Source organism: Rhea americana, unplaced genomic scaffold (assembly GCF_003343005.1).
Source record: "Rhea americana isolate MKP2758 unplaced genomic scaffold, rheAme1 scaffold_106, whole genome shotgun sequence".
In the NCBI taxonomy this organism is placed as follows: domain Eukaryota; kingdom Metazoa; phylum Chordata; class Aves; order Rheiformes; family Rheidae; genus Rhea; species Rhea americana.
In genome coordinates, this window is record NW_028185106.1 from 2,885,959 (window position 1) to 2,912,830 (window position 26,872).

At 35.4% G+C, this 26,872-nt stretch overlaps 1 protein-coding gene across 1 annotated transcript in view; it reads left to right on the forward strand.

Moving 5' to 3' along the window:
• Window positions 1-26,872, forward strand: part of COL25A1 (collagen type XXV alpha 1 chain) — a 308,714-nt gene that overhangs the window by 171,706 nt on the left and 110,136 nt on the right. Inside the window, exons 6-7 of the mRNA XM_085309395.1 lie at window positions 10,398-10,424; window positions 15,796-15,813. Coding sequence (XP_085165521.1) covers window positions 10,398-10,424; window positions 15,796-15,813 — 45 coding nt within the window. The remainder of the gene's footprint in view (window positions 1-10,397; window positions 10,425-15,795; window positions 15,814-26,872) is intronic.

The window sequence follows — 26,872 nt, forward strand, 5'->3', positions numbered from 1 at the left end:
TGTCAGAAAAAGTCCTGAAATCATTTTATTTGGATGATTTTATGTGTGGATCTAGACAGTTTATAATTTAGAGRTTATAAAAATAAATGGATTAACGAGACTGAGAAATGCTGTAGGATTTTAAAAGCTGTTGCACTGAACTATATTCTGTCTTTGGATACACCTGTTCACCTCTTGTGGACTTGAACTCAAGTTGCAAGATTAGAAAAGAGGGAAGAGGAATGTATGATTTGTTGGAATATGTCTCAAAAARGTAGTTATAAAATACTTAGAATTACAGGCTTTTTGTATTTTTTTTTTGGGGGGGGTGAGCTTTTTAATCACGTTATATATTGTAGGTAGTTTTGTTTTCTTGGTTAAATGTTTTGTTGGTTGATAAGGTTTGGTTCTGTCTGAGCAGCAACTGTTGAGGAAAAAGGAAACACTTTTTTCTAACTGACCACTGAGACAGTGGTGTCATTTCAAGTTAAAAGGAGGTTTCAGAATAAAAGTAGAAAAATTTCTGTATTTCTGGTTCCAGATAGGCAAGCTGCAAAAAGCAGAGATGAAAGTTTAGAGGAACTCAATAGCTATTTCTAAATAACTTGAGGTGAAAAAAGGCACCAATTCGGTAGGAAGATTTTGTAGAGGTGAGCTCTTGTTCTCTAATGCCAGAAAAATAATATTCTACTTTATATATAAATTTCAAAAAAATATAAATTGGGTTTTCTATGAAAGCAAAAGAAATTACCAGGAGAAGGAGTCTGGAAGTTGAGTCTGAATATCCTTCCCCCTACAAAGGAGAAAACTGTGGAAATAGTTTGAAGAAGTATTGCTGCTGATTCCCTAAATCAAAATGGGAAGATTCTTCCAGCATCCTCTCAGTAGCCTCTTCCAGTGTGTTGTGAGCAAACCAAATATTCCTTTAGACACTCCATCTCGCTGGTGACTGTTTGGCTCCAGGCTTTCCCCTTCATTGCCTGACTGCACCATAGCTCATTCCTGAGTGATTTTTTTCTCCTTTTCCTCCTTCTTCTTCGTTTCTATTTCCTTCCCAATAGTATGGTTTCTTGGTCCCTCAAATGTTTTGGCTGCCAATATGATGTTGCAGCTGTACTCTCTTTCAAACTTCTGCTTCTCCTGATATCACATCTTTCCCCCCCCCCCTTTTTTTTAAATGTAATGCTGAGCATTCCCCCCCCCTTTTAACCCATTTGATACATGCCCTTGAGTGATGTATTGAAAGATAGAAAGTTCTTAAGTTTTCCTAATAATCTCTCGTAAAAAGTCTGGTACCACTAGAAAGATTATCCCACTCAAACATTACCTCCTTTCCAGACACTAGTAACTGTCACCTTTGAGGCATGCGTTATATTTGAGCTTATTCTAAAGAACTCAGTTTCTCCTCTTGCTCCTCTGCCTCRTCCACCAAGCTCTTTTGAATGGGTCAACATGCACCAAATATCTGTTACTTTCAACCTAGTCATGACCTTCCAAGTGTTACACTTTGGATTTAAACTGAATTGCTCGCTCTCTGGTGGGAAAGGCCATTARGACTGTCTGAGGTTAGTGGCATAATAAGGCAATAAATGAGGCTGAATTTAGCTCCCTAGTTAGGCTAATTTAACTAGTAAAAGTACAGCCTTGCAAAAAAAGATGTTGTGTGCCTGTCTGAACACTTTGTGTGATTTATAATCCTTACCATTACATGCCTAATTTTGTTTCCRTTGGCACATTAGTAAGTGTTCCTTCTGGAAACTTTCAGTGATGATCATTGTAAGATTTTAATGAAAAATTGTCTTTAAGGACTAGAAATAATCTTTTGAATTATTTCCTTGGTACATCCCACTTTTTTGTTAAATGGGAGAAATAGAACAGATGATGCATCACTAAAAACTACATGGGGAAACACTTCAAGAGGAAAGAATGAAAAAATATTGTAATGCATCCCTGAGTTCAACTTTATTTCTTGGAATTAGATGAATTTTTGAAAATGTTCCATGTAGCTTTTCTTAATGCTTTATGCTATGCAAAGATTGCATTGATTTCATGTTCATTTTGGAGGGGGCAGAGGTGTATGCAGCATGACCAAATTTTAAGAGATGACAAAGGCTATGGTATGTTTGAAATGGTATAAGTTTATTTAAATGAGCTGCACATATACTTGAGTCTTTTAAGTCTGGTAGGTACATGACACGAGCATCTCAGTGGGCTTGCATCTGTAGAATTTTATATTCCAATATCTGGGCACATACGGCGTAGCTGAAAGCACCTGCTTTGGAGTTTAAATTTTAAAACAGTGCATCTTCACAATTTTTCATATATTGTATCCCAAATAGAAATGCTGCATTTGTGCAGTAGGACTGAATGTGAACATTGATATTTGAGTTATCTTAGAATTGTTCAAATAAAGCTTTCTTCAAAACAYGTGCTAGTCAGAGGGAAGAGGTTCATTTTTTATGTTTGTTTACAAATAAACCAATACCTCGACTTTTTGTTTTGTTCTCTTTTAAAAGCCTTTAGCTGTAATTGTTCTATTCTCTTTTTGTGGAGTTGTATCCACTCTGATAGATCTCCTTTGCTGCTCCTGGCAGCTGTAGCTATATTTTAATTCATTGAAACCCCATTCAAAATGTGTGGCTTTGTAGGCAGGAAGGAACATGATGGTCAGATTCATAGTATCCTGATGGAGCAAAAATCCATTTATGTACTTACTCTCTTTGATTATTTTACAAGGCTTATCCTTTCACTGAGGGAAGATTAGAAATTTTCTTCTACAGGTTAGTTCTTGTTGGGATTGTGTTACTTAACAGAAGACTCTCTCTCTATATATATATTTATATATATATATATATATATATATTTTCTTAATGGACCTCAATACATTCTTCTTATAAAGGAAGGATTTGTATGGCTTGTGTCAGCAAGTGGGTTCACTTCCATGATGGTGTGGGGAAACAGAGGGGTTCCTCGGAATTACTCCAGGAGAAAAAAAAMCTAATTTATCAAAGTCATTATGCCACAGCTGTTACAGCAATCTATCTCTTGCTGAATTCCAGCCAGCTAATATTTGAGAAGTGACATTTTTCACAGTTTATTGTTTTCTCATCAGCCTGGCACCAACCACATCAAATATATTCACAGAGTGGCATTGGCACTGATGAATTGGCCATGTGCTTTCTATTTATGGATACAGGAGTTTSAGTTTCTTCAAGAGAAATGAGAACTTTTAGGTAGAGGGTAGGAGATTTCCCTCTGGTCGGCACATATCTTAATGGTGTTTAAGYACCTGTCAAGTTTTACTGGAGTTCAGTAGCACAATGAAGTATCTTAATGGAAACAAGTAGTTTTGCAGCCCTTCACAAGAGTGTTTTTACAAGTGAAGTGTACGGAGTAAGCACTTCAAGATCACAGTTTCAATGCAGGTCATTATTTAACAGGCAATTGCAATGTACTAATTGTCAACTCRCTGTACCATGCATGATTTGCCAAGATTAGGCAAGTTCATTTTACAGTTTTCTCTTTGCCATATAGAAGTAGCTGAATATTATTTAGRTATTTCATGTATGGAGCTTTAGCCCAAACAAAGTTAGTGTTAAATAATCAGTGTAAAACAAAACAAAGTATTGTTTACATGACTCTGCTATGACTTTAGTGAGGAGTTACTGTGCTCCTTTGACTCTTACTGGAATCAACAGTGTTTCCATTGGTGGTAATTTATGTCATACAGCCATGACCATACAAATGTTGCTAATATTGATGAGATCCATTGGCTACAAAGAGAAAGTCTGGAAATAATCTTTTTTCTCATCTAAGGTATGAAATCAACAAAGATGCTTGACAATTTTGGATACACAGYCATATTTGGACTTTCTCTCCTATGTATTTGTGGTGTATGTAGTCTTGGCCATCATAAATAGAAGGATGTCTGCGTAAGGTCTTTTTAGAAGAGTTCGTTAAAACTTAGATTTGTTCAGTTCTTTTGCCATATATTTTTATATACATATTTCTTCAGGAAGAACAGTCATAGGGATACTGAAATATGTATCTGCCCCACAAGAAACTGCCTGCTGGATTTCCTGCAAAAACTATACAAATAAGAAGTATCTTGGTAATTAATTTTCATCTGTGAAACGTGCTTTTGGAAAGCTGTTCTTGCACAGAACTCTTTTTGTTCCCTTATTGCTACCATATACGGTGCTTTTATTGTAGTTTAGCTACTATATGAATAGCCAAACTCTGAGCAATTTTTTTATTTCTCCAACTTGCTTATTTTTAGATATAACCAGCCCAATTTATAATTGTGAAGGAGCTATTAGAGTATTCAGACTGTATGTAGGTCTCCTGAATAGGAGTCTGGTAATCTAGAGTGATGTTCCTCCAAGGAAGAGTTTTGGAGTTCTTATAGGTTTATTCTAGAGTCTTTAGAATTGTCCTTCACATTCCATCTTTTCCCATTACTGATGGTTTCTACTGTCTAATTTATCCTAATCTGGATGTTAGAGACACTATATGAAATTTATTCCTTCAGATCACTTGTCCTTTTGTTTCCTGAAATTCAAAGATGAAACAAACTAACAAGCATGGAAAAATGTAAGTATTTACTGGAACAAGAACAGCAAAATATGCATAAGAGACCTGCCAGTTCTGCTTGGCAGCTTATTGCTTTACATGGATAGGCTTGATTATTTCTCTACACCAAAGGCACTATACTTGACAGATAATTTGGAGTAAAAATTGGAAAAACTTCTTACTGCCTTTATGCTCATGAACTGGAGTCTCAGTGTGTGGTGTCTAGTCTAGGTACAGTGTGGCTTTTCTAGGTGATAGAGGTATAGCCTGGGGCCTTCATTACACTGCTGCACTTCTCTCAATTCTACTAGGACTGTTCTTGGACTTGCTTCTGAGTCTCTCTTACGCTTCCAGAGGAAGCTTTTTGTCCCTTATTGGTGTGACAAAGGCAATAGTACAGGTATTTTTGATGGGCAGATACGAAGATTGTGACCAAATGAGAGATGACTAGAAATACAGGATTAGGCTATTAAGGATTTAAGAGTGTATTTCTTTATTGAATGTTGATTTTCCCATTGAAATAAAAACAAAGTGTGCTTTATAGGGGCTGAGTAATTCAAATCTTGAATGATTAGCTTTGCATCAGTATTTGAAAGGGTACAGGAGGAGCAAGATACCATTTTTGAAGTCTGAATGAGATAGAGGGTCTAGTAGTTAGGATGAGACCCGTAAGTTGCTGATAACAAAATCGGGCAGCAAAWTAGTGCTGCTTTTTTGTCTTTTTTAAAATCTCAATTTAGAACTCTAAATCATTCTAAATAATATACTTACTTTGCAGTCTCCAAGTGATGATCTGCCTAGCTGACTTTTATGTCTCAAATAATAGCTAATACACAGTGCTTGAGGGAAGAATTCAGGAAATTTTGTAATGGACTTCTGTGGGATAGCGTTGTAGTCCTTTTATTCATCCTTGTTGGTGTGTGTGTGTGTGTGTGTGTGTGTTTGTTTTTGAATAGATTTTTTTTTATTGTTTTCTTTTCGCAGTACAGTTTGCTCCAGCCTAAATGATCTGGACTATTTAGATCTATCAGTAATGTCCTGATTGTTGGCCAGAGAGAGTTGCTAAAGGTTGATTTAAAACACTCTTTCTCTGACACCTGGAGTAAGTGAGTTTTTATCTGAGCTGTTCACTCCCACTACACTTAAAAGCAATCAGTTAGAGTCATTGAAAAARAACCAATAATGTTTCATCAGTAGGAGAAATTCAGCTAGTTAAGGAGCTCCTCTTACTTGTTGCCCATGTAACTCTAAAAAAAAAAATCTCACTAAAGAGAAATCTCATTAGACTTGCTAGGAAATCACATTATAGTATCTAGTTAAAGTCGGCCTTGCTAAACCAAATGGGGGGAAAAAAAGAGGGAAGTGGAGATTCATCATTTTTAATGGTATCATGATGAGGGAATCTGGTAATAGTGTTTTTTTTTGTTTTTTTTTTTTAACCTCTATCAATCTTGAACTTATGTAGATGATATGAAAAGTGTGTCATCTTTCAGCTTACTTGAATTTACTGGAAATGATTTGCAAACCTGCTATTCGGTGCTGACTTTTTTGGCCTAGGCATTTTTAAGTTGCTCTGACAGTAACTGGCATGCACCATGCATAGCTGCTCTAAAGATAAATTCTTGCTTTCTTCTGAATCTTTGATACCTCCTATTACATTTGTGTTTACGTAAGCGATTTCATACAGCTGCAAGTAACAATTTAACAATCTACTTTACTGAAGATTATTTAGGAAAATGGAATAATTTAGTCACACAATTTAATCAAGGTAAGAGTTTGAGTTCCAAAATGCTACTGTGATGCTCTAATTTAAAGTTGTGGTGGTAGTGTAGTAGTTTAAAATTGTGCCGAATGTGTGATCTAAAAGATTTTTTAACATTTACTGGAGGATACCTTGAAATGTGATTTTTGGACAGCTGAGTGTCAAATCATGGTCTTACCAAAGTTAACATGAAAACTCACCTTTAAATCAGTGGAATATGATTTGAGATCAGAAATTGCTTAAATGCTGCCCAGCTTCACCTATGAGACTTTGTTACGTCTCACTAGCTCTGTCTTTAGTTGTGGGAACAACCATGGAATCAGAAATGTAGAAGTAACCTCTGCCACTTACTATGAAGAAAGTTCAAGTAAAGTGGAGTGCAGTCTGGAATGGTGTTACCAGGGCTCTGTTCCATTTTCTGTGTTCATTTAAATTTCTCATTGATGAAGGTGTTTCTGTATTGATTTGTGTATGCAGAATATTTGAGACAGCCACTGTCCATATTGGGAAATACATTTTTTCCCAAAATGCTCAACTTCATATAAAATAGGAAAATATGAGTCCTCAGTTATACATTTGAAGATGATAATTGGCCTGTTCGATATTTATACAGAAAGCTAGAATTTAAATAATTTGCAATGTCCAAATTTTATCTCTCATTCTTCCACAGAAAATGTATTTATAACAAATATATTTATATAAATACTTCCAATGAGTGTAAACCTACTGAAATTATGCACTGCTAAAATGTATCAATCCATTTTGTTAAAAAAAAAAAAAACTTTAAAATCTATGAAAGTTAAGAGCTATTGTTTATAAAGAAGAAATAATGTCTATTTTCTGTTCAGTGTGTATCTTGTGGTTTCAGAATGCAGTCTTCTGATGCATATTCCTTAAATGAAAAGAATCACTGAGGGATTAGTAGAGAAGTTAAAAGAAGAAGCTAATCCAAATCTTCCTCCTTTTCCTTCCCTTGGAAGACTTTTTTCATCATGTAATAAATTTGAATATGCAATATCAAGTCTATCTTTTCTTAACTTCAATTTTCACTCAGAATTTCCTGAAATAAATATATTGTAATAAAGCTGCTTAAAGTAATAAAACTGATTCTTTTTGACATAAACACTAAAGTTTTCTGACACTGCTTRCTTTTTCAATTTCAGTAAGTAGCTCTAAGCATTCTCAAATATTTACCTCCAGAATAACCCATATATAGAAGACACTATTTAAACAGAGAACAACTGTTGTTTTTTAGCGTTCAAAAATTGACTAAAGTATATTTCTTTGCAGTGTATTGCATTTTAAAGTATTTTTTTGTGTGTACTTCCCAAAAACAGAGCTAAATAACATTGATTTTCTCCTTCCTCCCACRTTATCTCTGTCCATTTAGGATTTTAATTAAGTAGTTAATGCTAAGTAAATAGTTGTGTATTCTTTGGAAAAAAAAAAATCTAATGTAGAAACATCTTTGCCTTTGAGCGTCTTGGAGAGCAGTCTAAATAATATAGTCTATGAGTAACTAGTAATAGCATAAATTTTTAAGAGTGTAGTGGAAGCCTRGAAAGAAAATGTGTAGTCTGGAGGAAACACATTTTCAGTAGCTTCTGTAGTATGTATAGTAAGTGAACAAATAATTTTTTGGTGTATTTGTCTGCTATACAAATCTCATTCCCTTTTATTTCATGATCTATTTAGTCATGTTTAGTTTTTAAAAAAATATTTTAGAGGGATTTTGTCCTATAGAAGCTGAAATGCTTGTTATCTAAAATGACATGCTAATCTGCAGTAGTAATTTTTTAGAAAATAGAACAGGAAGTGTTTTAAACTATGTAGTGTGCAACCCTGGAGACAAATAATTTAGTTTGAACCAAAGACAGACTTTCATTTGGAAATCTTTTGGATTCTTTCTTTCAAAACTAATGATTGCATTCCAGTGCAATCTGTAGTCTGCTTTCTAGAAGTAAACATATTCGTAGCTAGGGTTCAGCTCAGCCTTCATTTTTGCACCTACAGCAGACTGCATGTGTAAATATTATCAGTTAAGTATCTTCTACTACAGTGGTAGAACAGTCTGTGAAAGCTCGTAATTTGCAGATTTGCCTTAACTGTGAGAAAATTAGTAAGTGCTTATGTGTGTGCTGCAAGTGTGGAATCAAGAGACACTGAGAAAACTTGATAATAGAGACCGTCCTCTTAATACGCGTCATAAGGTTTTTTTTTTCTTTATTCAATATCAGTGAAGAACTGATTCAGAGAGAACATTGAAAGATCTTGTAGATCTTCTGAACAGTCATAAACTTTCCCAGGATAGCAGCACATGACTAAGATAGGGGTCTTAGTAATAGAACCAAGATACTGCTAACATGCTTTACACTTGCAGCATGTCATCCACTCCATGTTGTGACAAGAAACCTCAGTAGGAGGTGGAGAGAAAGAGAGGAAAAGGGGGATTTATTCCTATAGGGCTGCCTAGGCATAGCAACTTATTATCGGAACTTGTAAGTAAGTTAATGCACAGGCTTCTTAGTGATAATGGACCAGAAATTATGAGTTTCACAAAATGTATTTCTTGCTGATGTCCTGTTTTATTCAAAGTTTGTCTGGAGTTTCCACCAGAGTGTGCACTGTAGGTTGGAAGAGGATGTATAGCAAGGGAGCTCACTAGGTTGATATTGCATCACTTTTTCTTACAATGTTTGTATTAATTTCTGATTAACCACTTGAGCTGGTTCATTCATGTGAGTATTAGTGCCAGTTGTTGTTAGTATTAGTGACAGAAGGTAGGGACAGACAGTCCTGGGTGAAGAGGTTGGTAGAGCACCTGTGGGCCTGAGTTGGACTAAACTATTACGGAGTTGCACATTGAATTTTTCTCACAAGCTGAACTGATGCTGAGAAAGGGGGGCAAAAGGCAGCTAAGGCAAAGTAAAACCAGAAAACATGCTATCTTCTGTCTTCTTGGCAATAGCGATGCAAATTAGACAGTGTGAGCAATCAGTCCTAAGGAACCGTATGTTTAGAAAACTCAGTCTTGAAGGAATGCCTGTCCATCTTTAGAGGGGAAGCATAGTACAGTGCCAGTATTCCAAAAAAAAAAAAGTCCAGCAAATATAACCATTCCTCCTGCATGGGGCAAAAAATACCTAAAAGCTCACAGCTTCAGTCAAACACAGGACTGGAATGAAACAACTTCTGTGCTTATTCTTACCCTGTCATCAGTGAAARGTAACTTCACTTTGTTCACTTGTCAGAAGACATGACAATTAAACATCAAATTTAAAAGTAATACAACTTCCTCAAGCCGCTTCCTCCCTCATTTGGTCACCTAAATATACACCTAATATAAAATCAGCTACTGAGTTGCAACTGAGTGCAGCCACATTAAATCCTTTCTAGAATTTGCATCCATGTAGCTGCAGTCAAACTCCAGACACTGAAGGAAGTAAGTAACTTGCAAAGTATCACAAGAGTGTAATTCCCAGGCGAGGGGGGGGGGAGAAGAAAAAGGCGTTATAAGACATGAGACTTTGTCGTGGCCAAAGTATATGCGGAAATCTTTAGTATCTCATTTAACTGCATTATATGATGTTTTTTATTAATCATCATTGCTATAATGTTAATTTAAGTATTAATTAGTTATGAGATGTTGAAAGTGTTTGCTCTGGAAGCTATGATTACAATGAAAGCATTCCATAAATAGGCTGCATTTTATATTTTCCCGGTTGTTTAAAGAAAGTATATGAACCAGATGCATTATTTCATATATTTGGTTGTGTTGTACCACTGTAATGTGCCAAACTAACAATTCCTTCATTGCACATTGAACCCTTCTTTTGTTAAACATCAGCTACTGCCTGGCTTCCCATGATACTGTTTTTTATTACTACTGACTTAAGGTTGCTTCTTTTGTTCCTTCTTTGTGCCTTCATTCTCAAAATATCTTTAATGTATTGCATTTAAAAGCTSACGTAGAGTAAACCATCTTCTAAAGTGTGCAGTATTCCACAAGTCTGTATGTTTTCCTCAATGTCACTGTTCCTCTGATTTAACGGTTTCGTTTTGTTTTGGCTTTTGATTATCCTAGGGCCCGATTGGTATGGATGGAAAGCTGGTAGGTGATTTGTTCAAAACGAGTGTTATTCAGGTCATGCACATATTTCCTCTTTCCCTTTTGAATTGCTCATGCTGAAGCATACATTAATCACAGGTTTGCTTACTTCAACATACCTTRTTTCAACCTCAGTAATGTAGACTTAAGACAGAGCGCCAAAGAGCAGCTTCAATTTTATGTGTCCATCCACGGAAATGGAGATGAGTGATATCCTTATTTCCTTATCATTTTCTATCTGTAAAGATAGACTGGAGGATGGATGTTCCCGTTCAGGTGCTCTTTCCAGAGAGCTTTCCACAAGGGTAGCTTAGTGGTGCTTTTCAATCCTTAGCAAAATAATTTTTCTGACAACATATCTGTGGCTCTTGCTGGTTTCTCTTTTTCCATAGGTTGTTCCTTTTTGCATTTTTGTTTTTCTGCCTTTTCTTTCTTTGGCTGCTTATATCTGAACAGCCCCATGTTTTATTCTTAAATGCATTTATATGCTATCCCAGATATTCTCTAGGGAGATGCTATTTCGATTAAGTTAGAAATAAACCTTAATTTTATAGAATACATTGTGTTGAGTTACTAACAAAGTTTCTCAATTATGAGCTTCTGTAAGTGAAACACTGTATACATAGATATGTACGTATTTATATGTATTTGTATTTATAAAGATAACTTGAAAATATGATCCTGGAAATTTTATTTTCCAAGTTCTTTAAAGATTAAAATCATTCAAACGTATAAAAGTCCAGTTTCTTCACGTTTTCATGTTATTATTTTCATTCCCTCTTTCTCCTTTTCCAGGAGAGAGCCTTCTTGCCTTTGATGCCCTGAATACATCTTTCTTTCCTGTCCTTCTGTTTGTCACAAGCCTCATTCTCTTTGCAAGCTCAACTTTTTAACTTTCAGGGTTTAGCTTCCATTTTCATCAGATTTCCTCCTTTGCTCCCAAGGACTCTTTCTACTGCTAACTAACCTTTCTGCAATGTTTGTAGCTTCCAATCAATACTTCTTTTTCTTTAATCACCTTATCTAGCAGATTGATAGTTTACCTATTGACATCAGTGCTGGACCTGCGTTCATCTTACATCTTTATGCTCTCCTTTCAGTATCACTTGCTTATCAGCAGTTTACATTAGGTTAAAATGCAGGAAAGGGATTTATTATCAACCATATAAGATCTTTGATGAAAACAGTTAGAATAGACTGTCAAACTTGATGCCTTTTTCTCCTACAAAATTATGTATTAAGTCAGAAATGGGAAAATAGAAAGGAAAAGTGTTCTGGAGATTCTGCCGAAACATTGTGCTGAAATATTATGCAGATATACTGTTGAAATAATGCATGTTAAAATAAAGGCAACAATTAGTAGAGAAATGAATGATCAAATGTGTGAGCAATGATACGGGCAGTCAAAGCAGCAGCCACTAGGATACAGCTGCTTGGTTATTGGTGTTGGGAGTGAGTTGTAAATGCTTGGAGAGGGCAGCAGTCTCCTGATAGGTACAAGACAGTAAATGAAACAGACTAAAAACAGCAAGTGAAGATGTGTTAAAATTTCTCAACCAAGCTGAGGAATATGAAATACATACCATCCAGAGAGGTCTCCATGTTCATTTCAGGGCTTCATGTGGGGATGGCAGATTGCTTTCCAGTATCGCCTTGCCGGTTACTCATTTCTTTCTGAGGCTTTCTACCACAAACTCAGACAAAACGAAGCACTAATCATTTCAGATGCTGACATGCTTAAGACTGGATGATGTATTTTTGTGCATTCCTGGTTTCTGTTTACTTACTCTATTGCTAAGATGACTTTCTGTTCCTGTTAGAATTGCAGAGGCCCTACGTCTGTGGGAGAACAAGAGGATTAATTCTTATTTGATCCTGTACTCGGAACAATCTCTGCTGGTGGTACTGAAAAGCAGTGGGAACTCAGAAGGATTTTTAAAATCCAGGCTAATTCTACAGAGCAAACAAAAAACACTTTTAGACTATTGATTAGAGCAAAATTAATTTGACAGTCATTGAGATTCAGTTAATATGAAGCTTTACAAGGTCTTTCACTAAGTGCTGACAATATTTTAATCCTCTAAGTTAGAAGTTACATAAGTTACTCTTTTACAAAAATATGTAGGGTCAGACTGTACTCTGACCTATATCAATAGAAATCCACTATAACTGCATTGAATTCTAGAGCACAATTTCAATCCTTATGTTAAAATTGTCCCCTTCCAGGAGGCAACCAATGCCTCGGTTTTACAGTACATTTTAAGTAAAGGGATATTCATCAATATTTTAAAATTAGTTATACTAACTTGCTTAGCCTTGAAGAGTATTTTCAGCCTGATTTTTATTTAAAATGAAGAGAAATATTTGCAGGTAAAACCTTTAATGTATGTAACAAGCATGAAGAATAATTTAAGCTGTAGTGATTTCAGCAGTCCTGGAACCCTCTTGGAATACAAGCATTTTCACTGAGTCTGAACTTCCTCAAAAGAGTTACAATATTAGATTATATTCATGTTAGAGTTTTTTTTTTATTTTAATGAAAGCAAAAATACCTGATATAGAACTGTTTATTCTTTACCCTTGCACAAAACAGAGCATGAGAGAAGGTGAAATGAACTGCCACTTTTTTATTTYCTGCACTTTGAATTGTTCTGCCCATTGCAACACGAATGACAGCAACCCCTTACAAGGAAAAAGGTCAATTGCCTCTTTCTGCCTGTACCTGTGTAAGCAGAACTGACTAGTTGCAGAATACAGTGGTTGCTGCATCCTCTGATTGTTACCACTTCTGATTAGTGGAACATCTCTGTGAGAGAAAACTTTAACTGTAGTTGCTAGTTAATAGGACAAGGAATATCTAGGGTATAGAGAAATACTGAAGGACTGAGGGTGATTGAAAATCAGAAAATAATTATTTTCCCTAATGCAAAGTTCCTTCTCTGTTTAAGGAGCTCATAGCCAAGAGGATCAAAAAACCTTGCTATAGGTACTTTTGAATTGGTCGTCTGCATTTACAGTTAAATGGTAGATAATTGCAAGATTGGCAACTTGTATGTGTGAACAGTAATACAACTCTTATATTCCCTATTATCTCAGAGTTCTATGTCACCATGAAAAACAATCATTCTATAAAAATTCAGTTTCCAGCTCTCGTGTGTTCTTATTGTAGGAATGATAAAAGAGTAATGCACAATAACAGAAAGACAGACTGGCAGTGCCACTGAGATCAAGAGTAGAAAACGCTTTCATGGGAACTTGATCCTTGACTTTTAATTTGGTGTATATTTAAGTTATATGTGAACATCTGTTATGTTATACACAGCATGTGTCATGTAGACACTCAGTAGCCTGTACATCTAAGTTAGAGTTAATTAAGAAGTCAGCATTCAAATATTTTTGTTTAAAAGGATTTTTTTGTTTATGTGTTTTATTGCTTTAAGTCAACATCTTGTTTCAACATTTTAGTAATTTCAGAATTGTATTTACATTTTTATATACYTTGTAAAAGTCTTTCATGAGTTGATCGAAATGTATTGTGATTTTAGATATGATATGAGACAAACATAATGTGAGTTTGTATATAAAGATTTGCATGTGTGTCGATTTAATTCATTTATATGTATTTATTTATTATACAGATTACTCAATACTCTATCAATAAGCAATTCCCAATGATTTTAGAAGCAGGAGTAGCATATAATGCCTTAAAACCTGCTGTAATGAGAAGATTGAAGTAAAAGCTGAGTGTTGAGTTRTCCCAGTTATCATTTTTAACCCAGTCTGGTATATAAGTTCATATAACTAACCAATTCAGGAAGCATTATTTTATATTGAAACTAGAAAACTTCTTTTTATTTTATCTTATTTTTTTGATCTGAAAAACTGCACAGCACAATACTGTTTAAGGAACTAATACAAAACTGCAGCCATAATAAGGAACATTTTGGACCTCTTTCAGCATAAGGACTGGATAGCCATAATAATTATGTTTTTATATTGTGATTCCTCTATAATGTTATTTCTAATATTTATGTTTTCAAAAAAGTTTTTTTAAAACTTGCATGTAAATTAAAGGTATGCTTTGCTTTTTTAATTTAACACAAAAACTTGTTAGCAAAAAATAAAATTCTTCAGCTGCTTTTCTTTAAAATAGTTATTCTCAGTTGAAATGCTTAATTTTTAAATTCTCTTTAAAAMTGCAGATAGAAACAATTAGTTCAGAGCCAGTCAGGTTTCTTGGAGGCTATATAACATTTTCAGCTCTATCTAGCAATATCTTCTATGCAAAGTGAACAGGTTTTACATGACKTACAGGAAGTCTTCATGCTCAGTTTCTTTTAACCAAAGAAAATGTTATCTCTGTTAAACTGAAATATTATTGAAGTGCCACAAAACACTGGAAGTGAAGCTAGCCTTAAAAATGTAAATATTTATCTTTATAAAGAGACACATATAAATATTTACAAATATTTGTCTCTGTCTTACAGTGTGAGCTGATTGTGAGGTAGTGCATAGTTACAGCTACATTACTGTTTTATAATAGATTTCTACTTCATGCAAATATTTTATAACAAAAGGACTAGAATTACTCATGGCCTTCAGTACCTTCCCTAGACTAGGGACATTAGGGATAGGAAGTCTGCTCTGAAATGGCTTGCAGCAACATGAGGTTAATACAGCTCCTTGGTTTGCAATGGAGACCTCTCCATTTGGCCAGAATGGGCCCAAGGGTGGTGTTGATAGGTTTTTTTTTATCAAAAGAAGAGAAGAAATGGATCAGTGTGTTCCAAAGTCACCTCTTGGGCAGGCCAGGGTTCGTGTCTTGCTGGTTACAGATTTAAATACTGGTTCATACTAATTTAAAATGGTGTTCCTTGCAACAGTGGCAAAAAGACTGTATRTTGTCCTCAGCAGTGTTTTTCTCCAGTTTTCAGGCTTTGTTAATTTAATAGGCAGTAATCAGCATCTCCTTGAACCATAAGGRTGAGCCACAATAGAGGGAAAAGTACCCAATATGTACTTCTATGTCAGCTCAATTTCTGTGAATTCTTTCAAACCTGAGAATGGTTAAATTAGGTCTTTCCTTTTTTTTTCTAAATTGTATTGCTATGTGTATTTAACATACTAAATTTCTCAAATACAAGTTCAACAATGTGTTATTGTCAATTTTTTTAACCTCGGTTAATTAAAATGAAGTTAATCATTTTTAATTCACATTGATTATAGAGTTGAGAGTCCAGGATCTGACTTCATTATAATTACGGGATTGTTATCTCCTTATTGTAGAGTGCTATAACTATTTGCCACCRTTTAAGTAATTAATCCTGGCCATAACTTTCTGTAACCTCATCTTTTTTTTTATTTTATTTTTCAGGGTCAACCTGGTCCACAAGTAAGTGCTAACTCATCTTATTTTTACTACAAAAGTTGAGGCTAAATAAACAGTCCATGCAACTCAGATAATTTACAAATTATTTTGATGGGGTTCTTTTGATCCTGCTGTAAGACGTTAGAAACCGGTAACCATTGCATAATTCAGTAAGCCAAATATCTCCCAAAACAGAAACATGGGGCTCCCATATGGTTGTCTGAGTTCCCTCAGCTGTTTGACCAGATGGTGGGGTTAACAACACAATTCTGAATAAAGCAAATCTCTTAACGATGGCTTGAAACTTTGCCACTTAACTTTAAAGCAAGATAAAATAACTTAGCAAATGTGTAGCAAATGTAACATTTCAACTGCTTATTAATCACATACTAATAGTGTTGCTATAATCCAGGCAGGCCTCAATTATTTTAAATATTGCACTACTAGCTATTTTGATTAATTACATACATTCCTTGAATTAGTTCTGCTTTAAGAACAGCAAACTGCTTTGTTGTGCAAACGGTAATTAAAGATGTGGAAATCCAGGCATCTAACTTCTAAGTTATTAATACACTGGAAAAGAGGGAAGTATCTGATATAGCAAAAATTATGTGTAAAGTATTTGAGTTACAAAAGGGTAGAAATATGGAAGAGCAAAATAAGAGGAAGAAAAGTAGCTAATGTTCAATCCAAACTTAGTGAAAAATGATTGGAAAACTAGCATTTTTATACCTAAAATACATTATGGTAGGTAAACTCTGGCTTGGGAAACCATTTTAGCAAACAGTGATGCCTGAACCAAAATTTCTGTGAGGACTTTTATTGGTGTTTCAGAATYGTAATTACAAATCAAAGCTTTACAGACTTTCTTGACAGTTAAGTTTTTTTTTTCCCTCTACTGAAAAGAAGCATTTTCCTCAGATTTTTTCATTCAAAGCATCATTTTCAGTTGAAAGGCAGGTTTTTTTCCAAGCTGTCTGTCCACTCAGTCAGAATGCCTAGTATCCCTGCTGTAACTTTTTTTGACACCTCGTGAGATACCAGACTCCATTTAACTGTATTATGTACGTTGTCTAAATGATATTTGAAGTGATCACCCTGCCATACTATTCTGTTTCACAGTAGGCTTTTGATGCGTGACATACGCAGAGGGAAGTATCTGTAGCCTCTCTGTGTTTGGGTGTCAGTGAGGAGACTGAACTTTTGTGGGCACTCTTGCTCTGAACAAGCCCTGYAGAGGAGCTGAAGGTTCTCTGTGAGCCTGTGGTCTGGCCTAGAGTTGATGTTGACTTGTGCTGCCACGCGTGTCCTTTCTCTGGATTTGGAAGCCCACCTCCCACGTTTCAGTCCCTTGGAGAGTACTTTTTGCTTAATTCTCAGTCTCTGGAGCTTGTATCCCCTGCATGAAATGAGCTAAGTTAGCTGTAGGCATACCAAGATGGTATCCCCCAGTGGTAACAATTTTAAGAGCAGGAAGGCAAAGAAATCTTGTCACTGTGGTAAGAAAATTGGAGTGAAAAGCATAAGAAAAACCCTCTAAAAATCCCAAAGAAACTTCATCCCATTCTGCGTGCCCTGGATGACCATACAGCAAACAATTGCAAGGTAGTAGGATTCTATATCCACAAGATTTAGGATGAGCCTTCCTACATCCTAAATTCAGTAATTCCTCCTAGTGGAAATCCTCATCTCTGCCATTGCCATTGTTTCGTTGTTGTTCATTCTTACCAATACTTACCATTATTCTTAACACTGCCTTTTCCTCCTTTTTGACTCGAAATACTCTTTTTGTGGTGGGGGGATGTATACTCAATTAGTTGTCCTGACTGGCTGATTGAGTCCAGAAATAATTTCTGGAAAGACACAGATGAGGAAATCATGATGGCATGAGCCACTCAGAGAAGAATTCAGCTCTGGACTAAAATGCCTCAACCTAGAAGTTTGTGTGCAGGTGTTGGCATGAGAGATGTCCAAGCATACCTCGTAGCCAGTGAAGGTCATGTCAATACTCAGTGCAGCTAGAGAGCTTTTCAGCTCACTGAAGTCTCGTAGGGCTTGATTACATTACCCACACATAAGTGTCTGTTGCTGTATGCGATGATCCAGGGCCTGGCCTCTGGCTGCCGCTTGTGCAAAGGTTTGAGTTTCCCGTTGGTCCATTGTGGTAGGTGTCAGTCATGGGCAGCTGTCTTCGATTCGCAGGGAACCTCTCAGATGACACTGTATACATTCATGCAACTGTGAATTGCAGATCCTGATCATAGGCAACGATTAAACCTAGTAAATAACCACTCTGCTGAATTGCTCTTTAGCCTATATTGATGTCTGCATATCCTACACATCTGTGTGTAGGCTGTACTTTTAGATGTCTTCATCTTGAACTGAAACCCAGATGCAGATAACTTCCACAAGACAGCATTTTTGAATGTTTTCTTGAAAGCTTCAACTGAAACCCTCAACATTTTCTAAMTTCTTGTTCTTTAAAGATTTTTAAAGTATTAACAAAGAACAGAAACTGTTCACATTTAGACAAAAGATAAAATAAGTTAAAAATTCCAGTTTCCCATTTAAAAGTGTTTGTGGAAATTTCAACCAGCCGTGACAATAAGTTACCTTCCTAGTCTTGACTGTGCCTGTGAAAGATCTATAATGAAAAAAACTGGTTGGCTTGGCTGAAGTAATGGCTTCTTGGCTTCAAAGAACAGAATTTCAGCGCTGACAAAAGAAGCACTTAGAAAGTTTCTGATGTCATAGCCATGTAAGTCCATGCTAAGATTAAAGATGAATTGTAATCCTTTTTAAGCTTAGTCTTTTATTAACACCTATTCTTTTTTTGCAATGACTTTCACAAAGTAAGCTCTTAGCTTTACTCAACAAGTACATAATCACTGCATACAATTATATTAATAACAGATCAGTAATCCTTCCTTTCTTTTTATATTTGAATTTACTTATTCTTTTCTTTGAAAATAACAATAATTTTCATTTTATGTTTTACTATTTCAAGTAAAAAGAAACTTTATTAYACACCATGGTTCTATTATATTGCTGACATTCATGGTATTTGATATGCATATTGATATTYGTTTGATATTTGAATTCTAATGTATGTCTTAACAGTGGAGAACATGATAAAAACTATAAAATTTCTAGCATAACCTTTAAAAGGTAGAGTACCTTTTCCATGATTTTGGTTTTCTCATTAAAACAAAACAGTTTTAAATACCATATTAACTAATTTTCTTTATAAAAGAACAGTTCTCCAACATTAAACACTTTTGCTAAAATTTAAATTCTTGCTTCTGAGTGACCTCAAAATACCCAGAGTACCTGGGTTTTCTTATTTAGAATGCCCATCTGTATTTAAATTGACCTGTACCAGAAGGGTTTGTTTGCCTTACAATAGCTCCATACAACCAAATTCTGACCATGCATCTCCTATTTAATGTAATGGACGTGTTAACRTTCGTCGAAGAACAGACCTCAGCTTCTAGTCTAAAATTAATTCTACGGAGAATATACTTGCTGGTTAAAGAGAAGGCTTGTTATTTTTAGTATTTTTGTTGTTTAAAAATAAAATTTATATTAATATTGTAAAACTGCATTTAGTATTATAGTGAAGGAAGACAAATGCTCTTTTAGGAAATCCTACTTCAGTAAAACTACTAATAACARGTAAGGTAGTTTTGGAGCAGGAGTTCAGTGCAACTTTGTCTCAGTCCAGCAACTGTTTTCTTCCTTGTGGTGCTATCCTCTTCCTGCCTCTCTCTGTTTCAACATAGTTTCTCCCTCATGTCAGCATACATGATCACTATGCAGAGCTTTGAGATACAGCAGCCCTGCAGATGGCTCTCCCTTCTCCTGGCAGCCATTCAAATCTGCATTAAAAGTGGATGATATTGACAATAGATACTTATTTTCATAAGATTCTTATTTTCTTATATTTGAAATTTCCATGGAAGTAATGGTATTTCAACATAAAATTTTCCAATGTTGTGTACATGATAAAGGGTTGCTGTAACAATTCTGATAACAAATATTTGCATATGTCATTTTAAACGTCAAGCTTTAACGTATGTGGTGAGTATTTCTAAACTTCCATGGCAGAGACTCTGATTCACAGGTGGACGGACTATTACTGACCTGTACTGTCAACAGAGTTGGTAGGAACCATTTTAACTTTTATCTTCTATATATACACCCTTATAGCGCTACTCTTTGTCAAGGCATGAGAAAAATAGTTACTAGGACATAGGCAATAGTTTTGTTCTGTTTTGAGTGGTAGCAGTGTACATAAAGCATCTATTTACCACTTTTTAAAGAATATTGTGATGGAAGGAGAATCCTTGACTTTAAAGAAGATACGAGGATCTGAGAGCAGGACTGGAAGGCAGTTGTTTAAAAAAAAAAAATTGTGCTTAAAGTCCTGTTGAGTTTCCCCTGGAGTTCTGGCAGTTTGGATAGCTATCTGTACTCCAAGATTTTAAAAGTATTCCTCTCAGTAAATGCATATCACTCTGTAATGAGGAGGTCGATATGGTCAAGTGATCCTGTCTTTAGTTTTGATGATCTTTTAAGCTGTGATCAGAGTACACGATACATCCTATTGCTATGTATATGTGATCAAGATTTGATATGAAGTAGCCTGGCTCAGCTACTATTGTCTACTGTCACACCAAAACAACAGAAAACTCATGCCTCAACAAAACCTGAAGCTGTCAGGGCAGTGCGTTTAGAAAATGAAAGTCAAAATGTTTTTTGCCAGTTAGGCCCTTGTTCTTGGATTTGCTTCTTTTGTTCTGGTTACCATAAATTGAGGTTTGAGGCCCATGTCCTTGTTCCTGGCAATTTCCCCTTAGGTATGTGTAGAGCCCCTCCACTGTGTGTAGAGAGAAGGAGGAAAGAGGCAAAATTATGAAGGACTGCAAGAATAGAAGGCTAGAGAAATAGTTCAGGACTACTCAGTCCAGAAGAGAAGACCCATCTTACTGCCTTTTTGCCTGTGGGTGTCTTGATTGGGCATAACACCAGTTTTGAAGAGGTTATCAGATTGTGTCTATGCATCACCTTGAGATACTCAGTGCTGTACAGCTGCTGCTCCTGAGAGAAGCCCAGGCCACAGACCATCAGCTGTTCTCACGCAAAAGAATGATCTCATGGGGTGGGTTTGTTGTTGTTTTTTGGTAGCAACTTGTGCCCTAATTTCCTTTGTAAAATCCTGTTCCTGCTGAAGGACAGAATGACTTAGTTTAGATATGAAAATGCCAGTCTGCTCTTTGACAGCAATTTAGCTGTCAAATTCTAATGTTTTGATTGTTAGCAAAGAATATGTACAGTCATTCAGATTTTGGTCTTCTAGGCAGATATGGAACGATGTTGTCCTTGTAATATACATGTATGTATGTGTTTAGGATGACACTAGGCCAGTATTTCGTTGGGGTTTATGAAATTGCTCCAGTAAATTTTGTGCATCTTGGTTTCTTCATAATTCCTTATATAAAGCTGCAATTACTTATACAGAAATCAAAATTTAAGTTAGAATGCAATGTAAACTCTTGGGACACCCTGTTACAGTGATCTTTCATTTAAGAGGGGCAAATATCATTTTGYAAATTAAAACTTAGATTTCTTTTTTTTATTTCTCATGAAATGACTCCACTAACATGTAAACGGTACAGCGAGCTACCTTATTGCTTATGTCCTGCTTCAGTCACATCTTGGCAGCTACTGTAAGTTAAGGAGAAAAAATATTTTTGAAGGGGAACAGTTTGCTATGCTTCAAAAAAGAGAAACAACTATTGAAAGAGAATAAAATGACAGGTTTGTCCTTTGAAAAAACTCTTAACTGAGTTTAAAACTTGTGTAGTTTTAAGTGTTCATATGCACATGGTATTTTTCTTCTTGACTACTACCACCAACTCCAAAGTCATTAGAGTTATACTTGGGCAAATGAAAATAAGATTGGGCTTATCTGAGGCTTTTGGCTTTTATACAGCAGTAGAAACAGATTCATGTAGTGTTTTTTAAAATAAATAATTAGTCTCATCTCTAACTAGGTTGACATAGAAAAACAGACATATATAAAAGTCTATTTCTTATTTGTGTCAGATAACAAGGTCAAATACTTGCTCCCATTGCAGCTAATAACATTTTGCTGTTAATTTTGAGATCAGAAATCAGTCTTAACTGGGGCCATCTCATAAATAAGCCAGTTTGCACCAAGTCTCTTGTGCATTTATCAAGCAGAGCTTTACTATTTCTTTACCATTGATTAATCAAATTTCCTTCCTTTTTAAAGGTACATTAGAATCCCTAAACAAATTGAATTGAAATTCAATGTGATTTTTCATTAGGGAACACTCAGCCCATATTCTCTTGTATACCTGAGGAAACAAATAACATCATCATGAGCTTTAATTTTATGTTACGTGCCAAATAAAAAGCCGGGGTCTAGCTCTTCTCTCTCATCAGTTTTTTAACTGTATACCTTTGAGTCATTTTGAACCACATCAGAGAATGTTTGAGGGGGGATCATGATCAAGACTTCTTATTTGCTGAGTCTGATGTGTACAGAAATGTATACAACTCCAAAGATGCAAGAAATATGTCTTCCCAGCAGGAATTAATGTGTTCGATTGACTTAATGTGTGTCACTCTCTCTGCTTTATATATCATAGTTTTGTTGAAAGGAATTAACAACAACAGTAAGCACTTTCAAAATATAAACCACTTCAGTTTCCCCTGGTAGACTTACATGCACACGTAAACTAGGATAGCTGTGAATGTCTGATGTTAAGTGCCTGTTCAGCTAAGCAGATGGCATTAATGCAAATAATAAGAGTCTTTGCTTTATGAAGAAGAATGAGCACAGAGCTGACAGTTTAAGGGCAAATGAGACTGAACTATCAGTTGTGTCAAGACTAGGGAAGCACTGCACACAGTCTTAAAAGTCTGAGAGGAATAAGTTACAGGCATCAACAAGCCAGGAGATGTTGTGGCTGTGCTGCCAGCATGTTTTTGCTTATCTTTTCCCACCCTTTGCTAGCATGTGCAAAGTCAGATTAATGACTTCCCTGTAGCGCCCTACTAAGAGCATCTAGTTGGAGGCAAATGAAGACTTTTAAGAGCCCTGTTCATCTAATGTCAGATGGCTAAAGTAGAGGTCAAGCTCCCATCCCAACTCTTCTACTGTGTTATTTTACCTACTCTGGATAGGCATGTTTTGACATTACAATTTGAGTTACTCTCTCGAGAAATCTTGTGCTGAAATAATAGAATGTTCCATGGCATTTCCAGGAACTGGTAGTTTATTTCTTATTTATTTACCTTACTCAGAAAAATCTGTAATTTGAAACCCATTAATTTAACAATTTTGTATTCAAACTAGCTTTTGATTTTCYACAAACACATAAGTAAGAATATGCAAAAAGAGAAAAGACCATTCATTGCTCAGAATTCCATAGAGAGGGCTCTTCATGGAAGCTCTCAGCTCTGGGTGTCCTCCTAAAATAGGCTGTGTTGCTATGAATGCTGCTTCTTTTTCTAAACCTGATGAACTCTGTCCAGAATAGCTGTAGGTAACAGATGAAGAAAGCCTGGAGGACAATTCTTGGATTCTTGGAACTGTCTCAGTTGCTTGGCCCAATACTTCTAGATGTTGATTCCCTCATCTCGTAGTTCACAATGTGACCATTTATGGTACTGTTACTCTGAAAAGACAAGTAATAGAATAAAAAATAGATAAGACTCTAGAAGTCAGTATAAGGGAGACCTTTCATTTGTAGAGTATTACCATCTTTTCTGTATGGTAGCATTATTCATTTCTGAAATTAATTGATTTTGTTTGTTTAAATAAAATAAACCTGGAGGTCTAATTTGGTTGTTACGTATGTTAGCATAAATTTTAAAGAGAATCACATATTCCACTTACCTAGGAATTAACACCTGTCACTAGGACATATTAAAGCCTAGATTTTGTCACAGCAAGTGAAAAACTGTGAAGCAAAAATGACTTGTAATCCTTAATTTGATATAGCATTCATTAGTTTAACAGAGTATATATGAGTACAACAAAGCAATTGCAAGCCTAGTACTGTGGTTCCGATATGAAATGTATAAATACTTGTCAAAGTATAATTAAGAACTCTGAAATATTTCTTGCATTTCTGAATCATCTACTTACCAAATGAACTTCGTATTTTCTTTGTTGTATTCTACAGATGGCAGAAATATAGTAGTGTCTTCTGTATTTCATTAGGAATTATGTCAAAGCAGAGTATTGCACTGTGTTCAAGAATATTCTATAGTATTTCACTATCCTGCTGCACATGTTTTTAATTCAATATTAAAATCCTACTAGCTTATTACTCTTAAGAGTCCTCATGCTGTATTTCAGTTTTGAATTCCAGCTGTTTGTTGCAGATCCCAATAATCTCACTGATGTTAAAAAATAATGAAAAATTATAAAAATGTTCATCTCATAAAGCGTATAGTGAGTTAGAGATAATGCTATGATATCTAGGGCCTTGTTTTGAATGCACTAGGAAAGACCATCAGACATTTGTTGATCACCTGTTGTCAGTTCAGAGCCCTGTTGAATTTCTGTACCGGGAGTATTGGGATCTTGGAAGCTAGCCACAAGCTAGGACAGACCTGGGAGCTTTGGAATTTAGGCTGTCAGCTGTAATTCTGCTTTGAAATTCTAAAAATGATATATTTCTATCAAATTTGAAATATATAAGGCCTGTTTAAACTATCTTTTCTGTGGGCAGCTTCAAAATTTGTATTTTCCAATTTAAAGTGCAGTGACATTTTTGTCAATAAAAATTGTACTTTAAGCAGCCTAAAGTACACTCTGAGCCTTAAATGATATAAGAAATGCTACAGGTTCTTTGTATTAAATGGACAATGGCATGAACAGCTGTGGTGATGTGCTATTTTTTTTCTGTGAATATGGGTTAAGTTGTAGGAGCACAGCATGAGAGATGAGAGAAAAACAGAAAATATTGCAATTCCTTTGATTACAGTGTCCTATGTACTACCAGTAATTTTATTAATGAGCATGGCGTGGAAGTTGCCATTCTGTTTGTGAGCTATAATATGAAATTTTGCATTTGAAAAACGCTTTGGATGTTCCTGCCGTAGCGTAGAAGTTTCTAATAATCCTTATTTGCCAAGATCCATCAGTAGTGTTAAGATCTGTGAGTTGCTGAGAAACATTTAAAAAAATCATGAGTTTTCAGAAATACAGTACAGTAATATTGCCCAGTATGTCTGTTAGTGATCGTTTGCCAAAAATAATGAATATCCATTTATATATACGTATGTGTAATTTCCCTGACGATACTATGAAATCTGTAGATTAAACTATCAGTCTTAAGGAAAAAAACATTTTGTTTTTAATAAACTTTTGTGTTTTCTTAAATTGCTTATTTTTTAAAGAAAGATGTTGCTAGCCTTAAAGATTACAAAAACATCTTTATTCATCTCAATTTTGTAGATGCCTATGTATAAATATGCATGCTGATAGTTGATATAAATATTCATAAGCATTTATTCAGTGTTTCTACTCAAACTTTACAAATCTGAACAGTTCTCAAAGTAGCTCCGTTAAGTCTGTTGTTGTAGTTATCCTCTGTTGTAAATGAGGAAATTGAGGAAGAGAAATTAAAGGCTTGGTTCTTCTGCTAGCATTCATGGGTCTTATATTAACATGCATATTGTTTTATATCCTAATTTTTGTGTCTTTTTATTTTTATATACTCATTGACTCCAGATAAATTATCTGTGAGTAAGGATTGACAAGTCCCATCAAGACTACAGCTGCGACTTAGAATGTCAAGCCTTTGCCTCTTACAGCAGTGACTTGCAGCTCGGGTAGTTTGGAGATGTCCTGTGGTGTCTTAGTATCTACAGGGTTGCCTCGGACAGATTTGTGTAGTGTAGCTTTTGTCTTTACGTTTGTCAGACACTGTTGCTTATCATCCAGTTCTTGTAAAGGCTTGTGTGGGTAGCAGTTTAGGTTGTGATGTGACTGGCAGGCACAGGAGCTATTTAAGGGACTATAGGATGTGTAGGGGAGAGTGGGAAGGAAGGAAGGATAAGATTATCGGGGGAATGTATGGCAATATTTGACTAACATACATTTTCCCCATGCTTTAGCATACTCTCCAATTAAAAAAGTTACCTAGGTTGTGAAACAATTGCCCTCCCAACCACTCATGATTTATGTAATCTTAGCACACCGCTTCTATTACAATTGCATTTTATAATAGTTTTGTAGACAACACTAAAAGCATATATAAATCTTTGGCATTCTACTATCTTRAAGGAAMAAATGTGTCTTGTAGTGAGCAGTARAATTTGGAAAAGAGAAAACAGYGTATGCACAGGATGAAATACCTTTGATATACTGAAAGAAATCCAGAGCATCACTACTGAACTAAGTGTAGTTACTCTGGATTTGCTGTATTGAGTCCAAGAATGGAATTGACCTCCTCTCTTTGAAAAGGTTTGTGGTAAAATCCAAATACTGTAATTAAGTTATGTAATTAAGTAATGTGAATTCACATTGTTCTGAAACTCTCATCTTCCCCTGCTTTCTTCTGTTATCTGTTTTCTTCAGAACGCCTGAAGTTCACCCTGTTATTCATGAACAACTTGGCACATTACACCAAATGATTTAAGGATACTGGCATCTCAGCCAAGTTGCCTACCAGGCCACTATGCAATTGGGAAGCCACCCCAAGTCTTTGAATTACAGAAGCTACTGTTAAAATTTTAGGTTAAAAAGTGACAGAAATATTAGCAAGAACTACTGTTCCTGAGGTGAGAATAAGTTCCTCACTCCCAGCATGGATCTGTTTTGATATTGCACTTCTAGGAATAAATGAGAGCTGGCCAAAGGATAAAAATCTACCAAATAAAGTATAAAAAATTAAGTGTATTTTTTCTTTATCTCAAAAAAACATGGAAAAAGGATTTTACGAGTTTGATTGGAAGGAGATGTAATTTTTCTCTGGTTAATTTCTGTCATGTTGGAAAAGAAAGCCAGAATGTGCTTCCATGATCCCTGCAGTTTTAT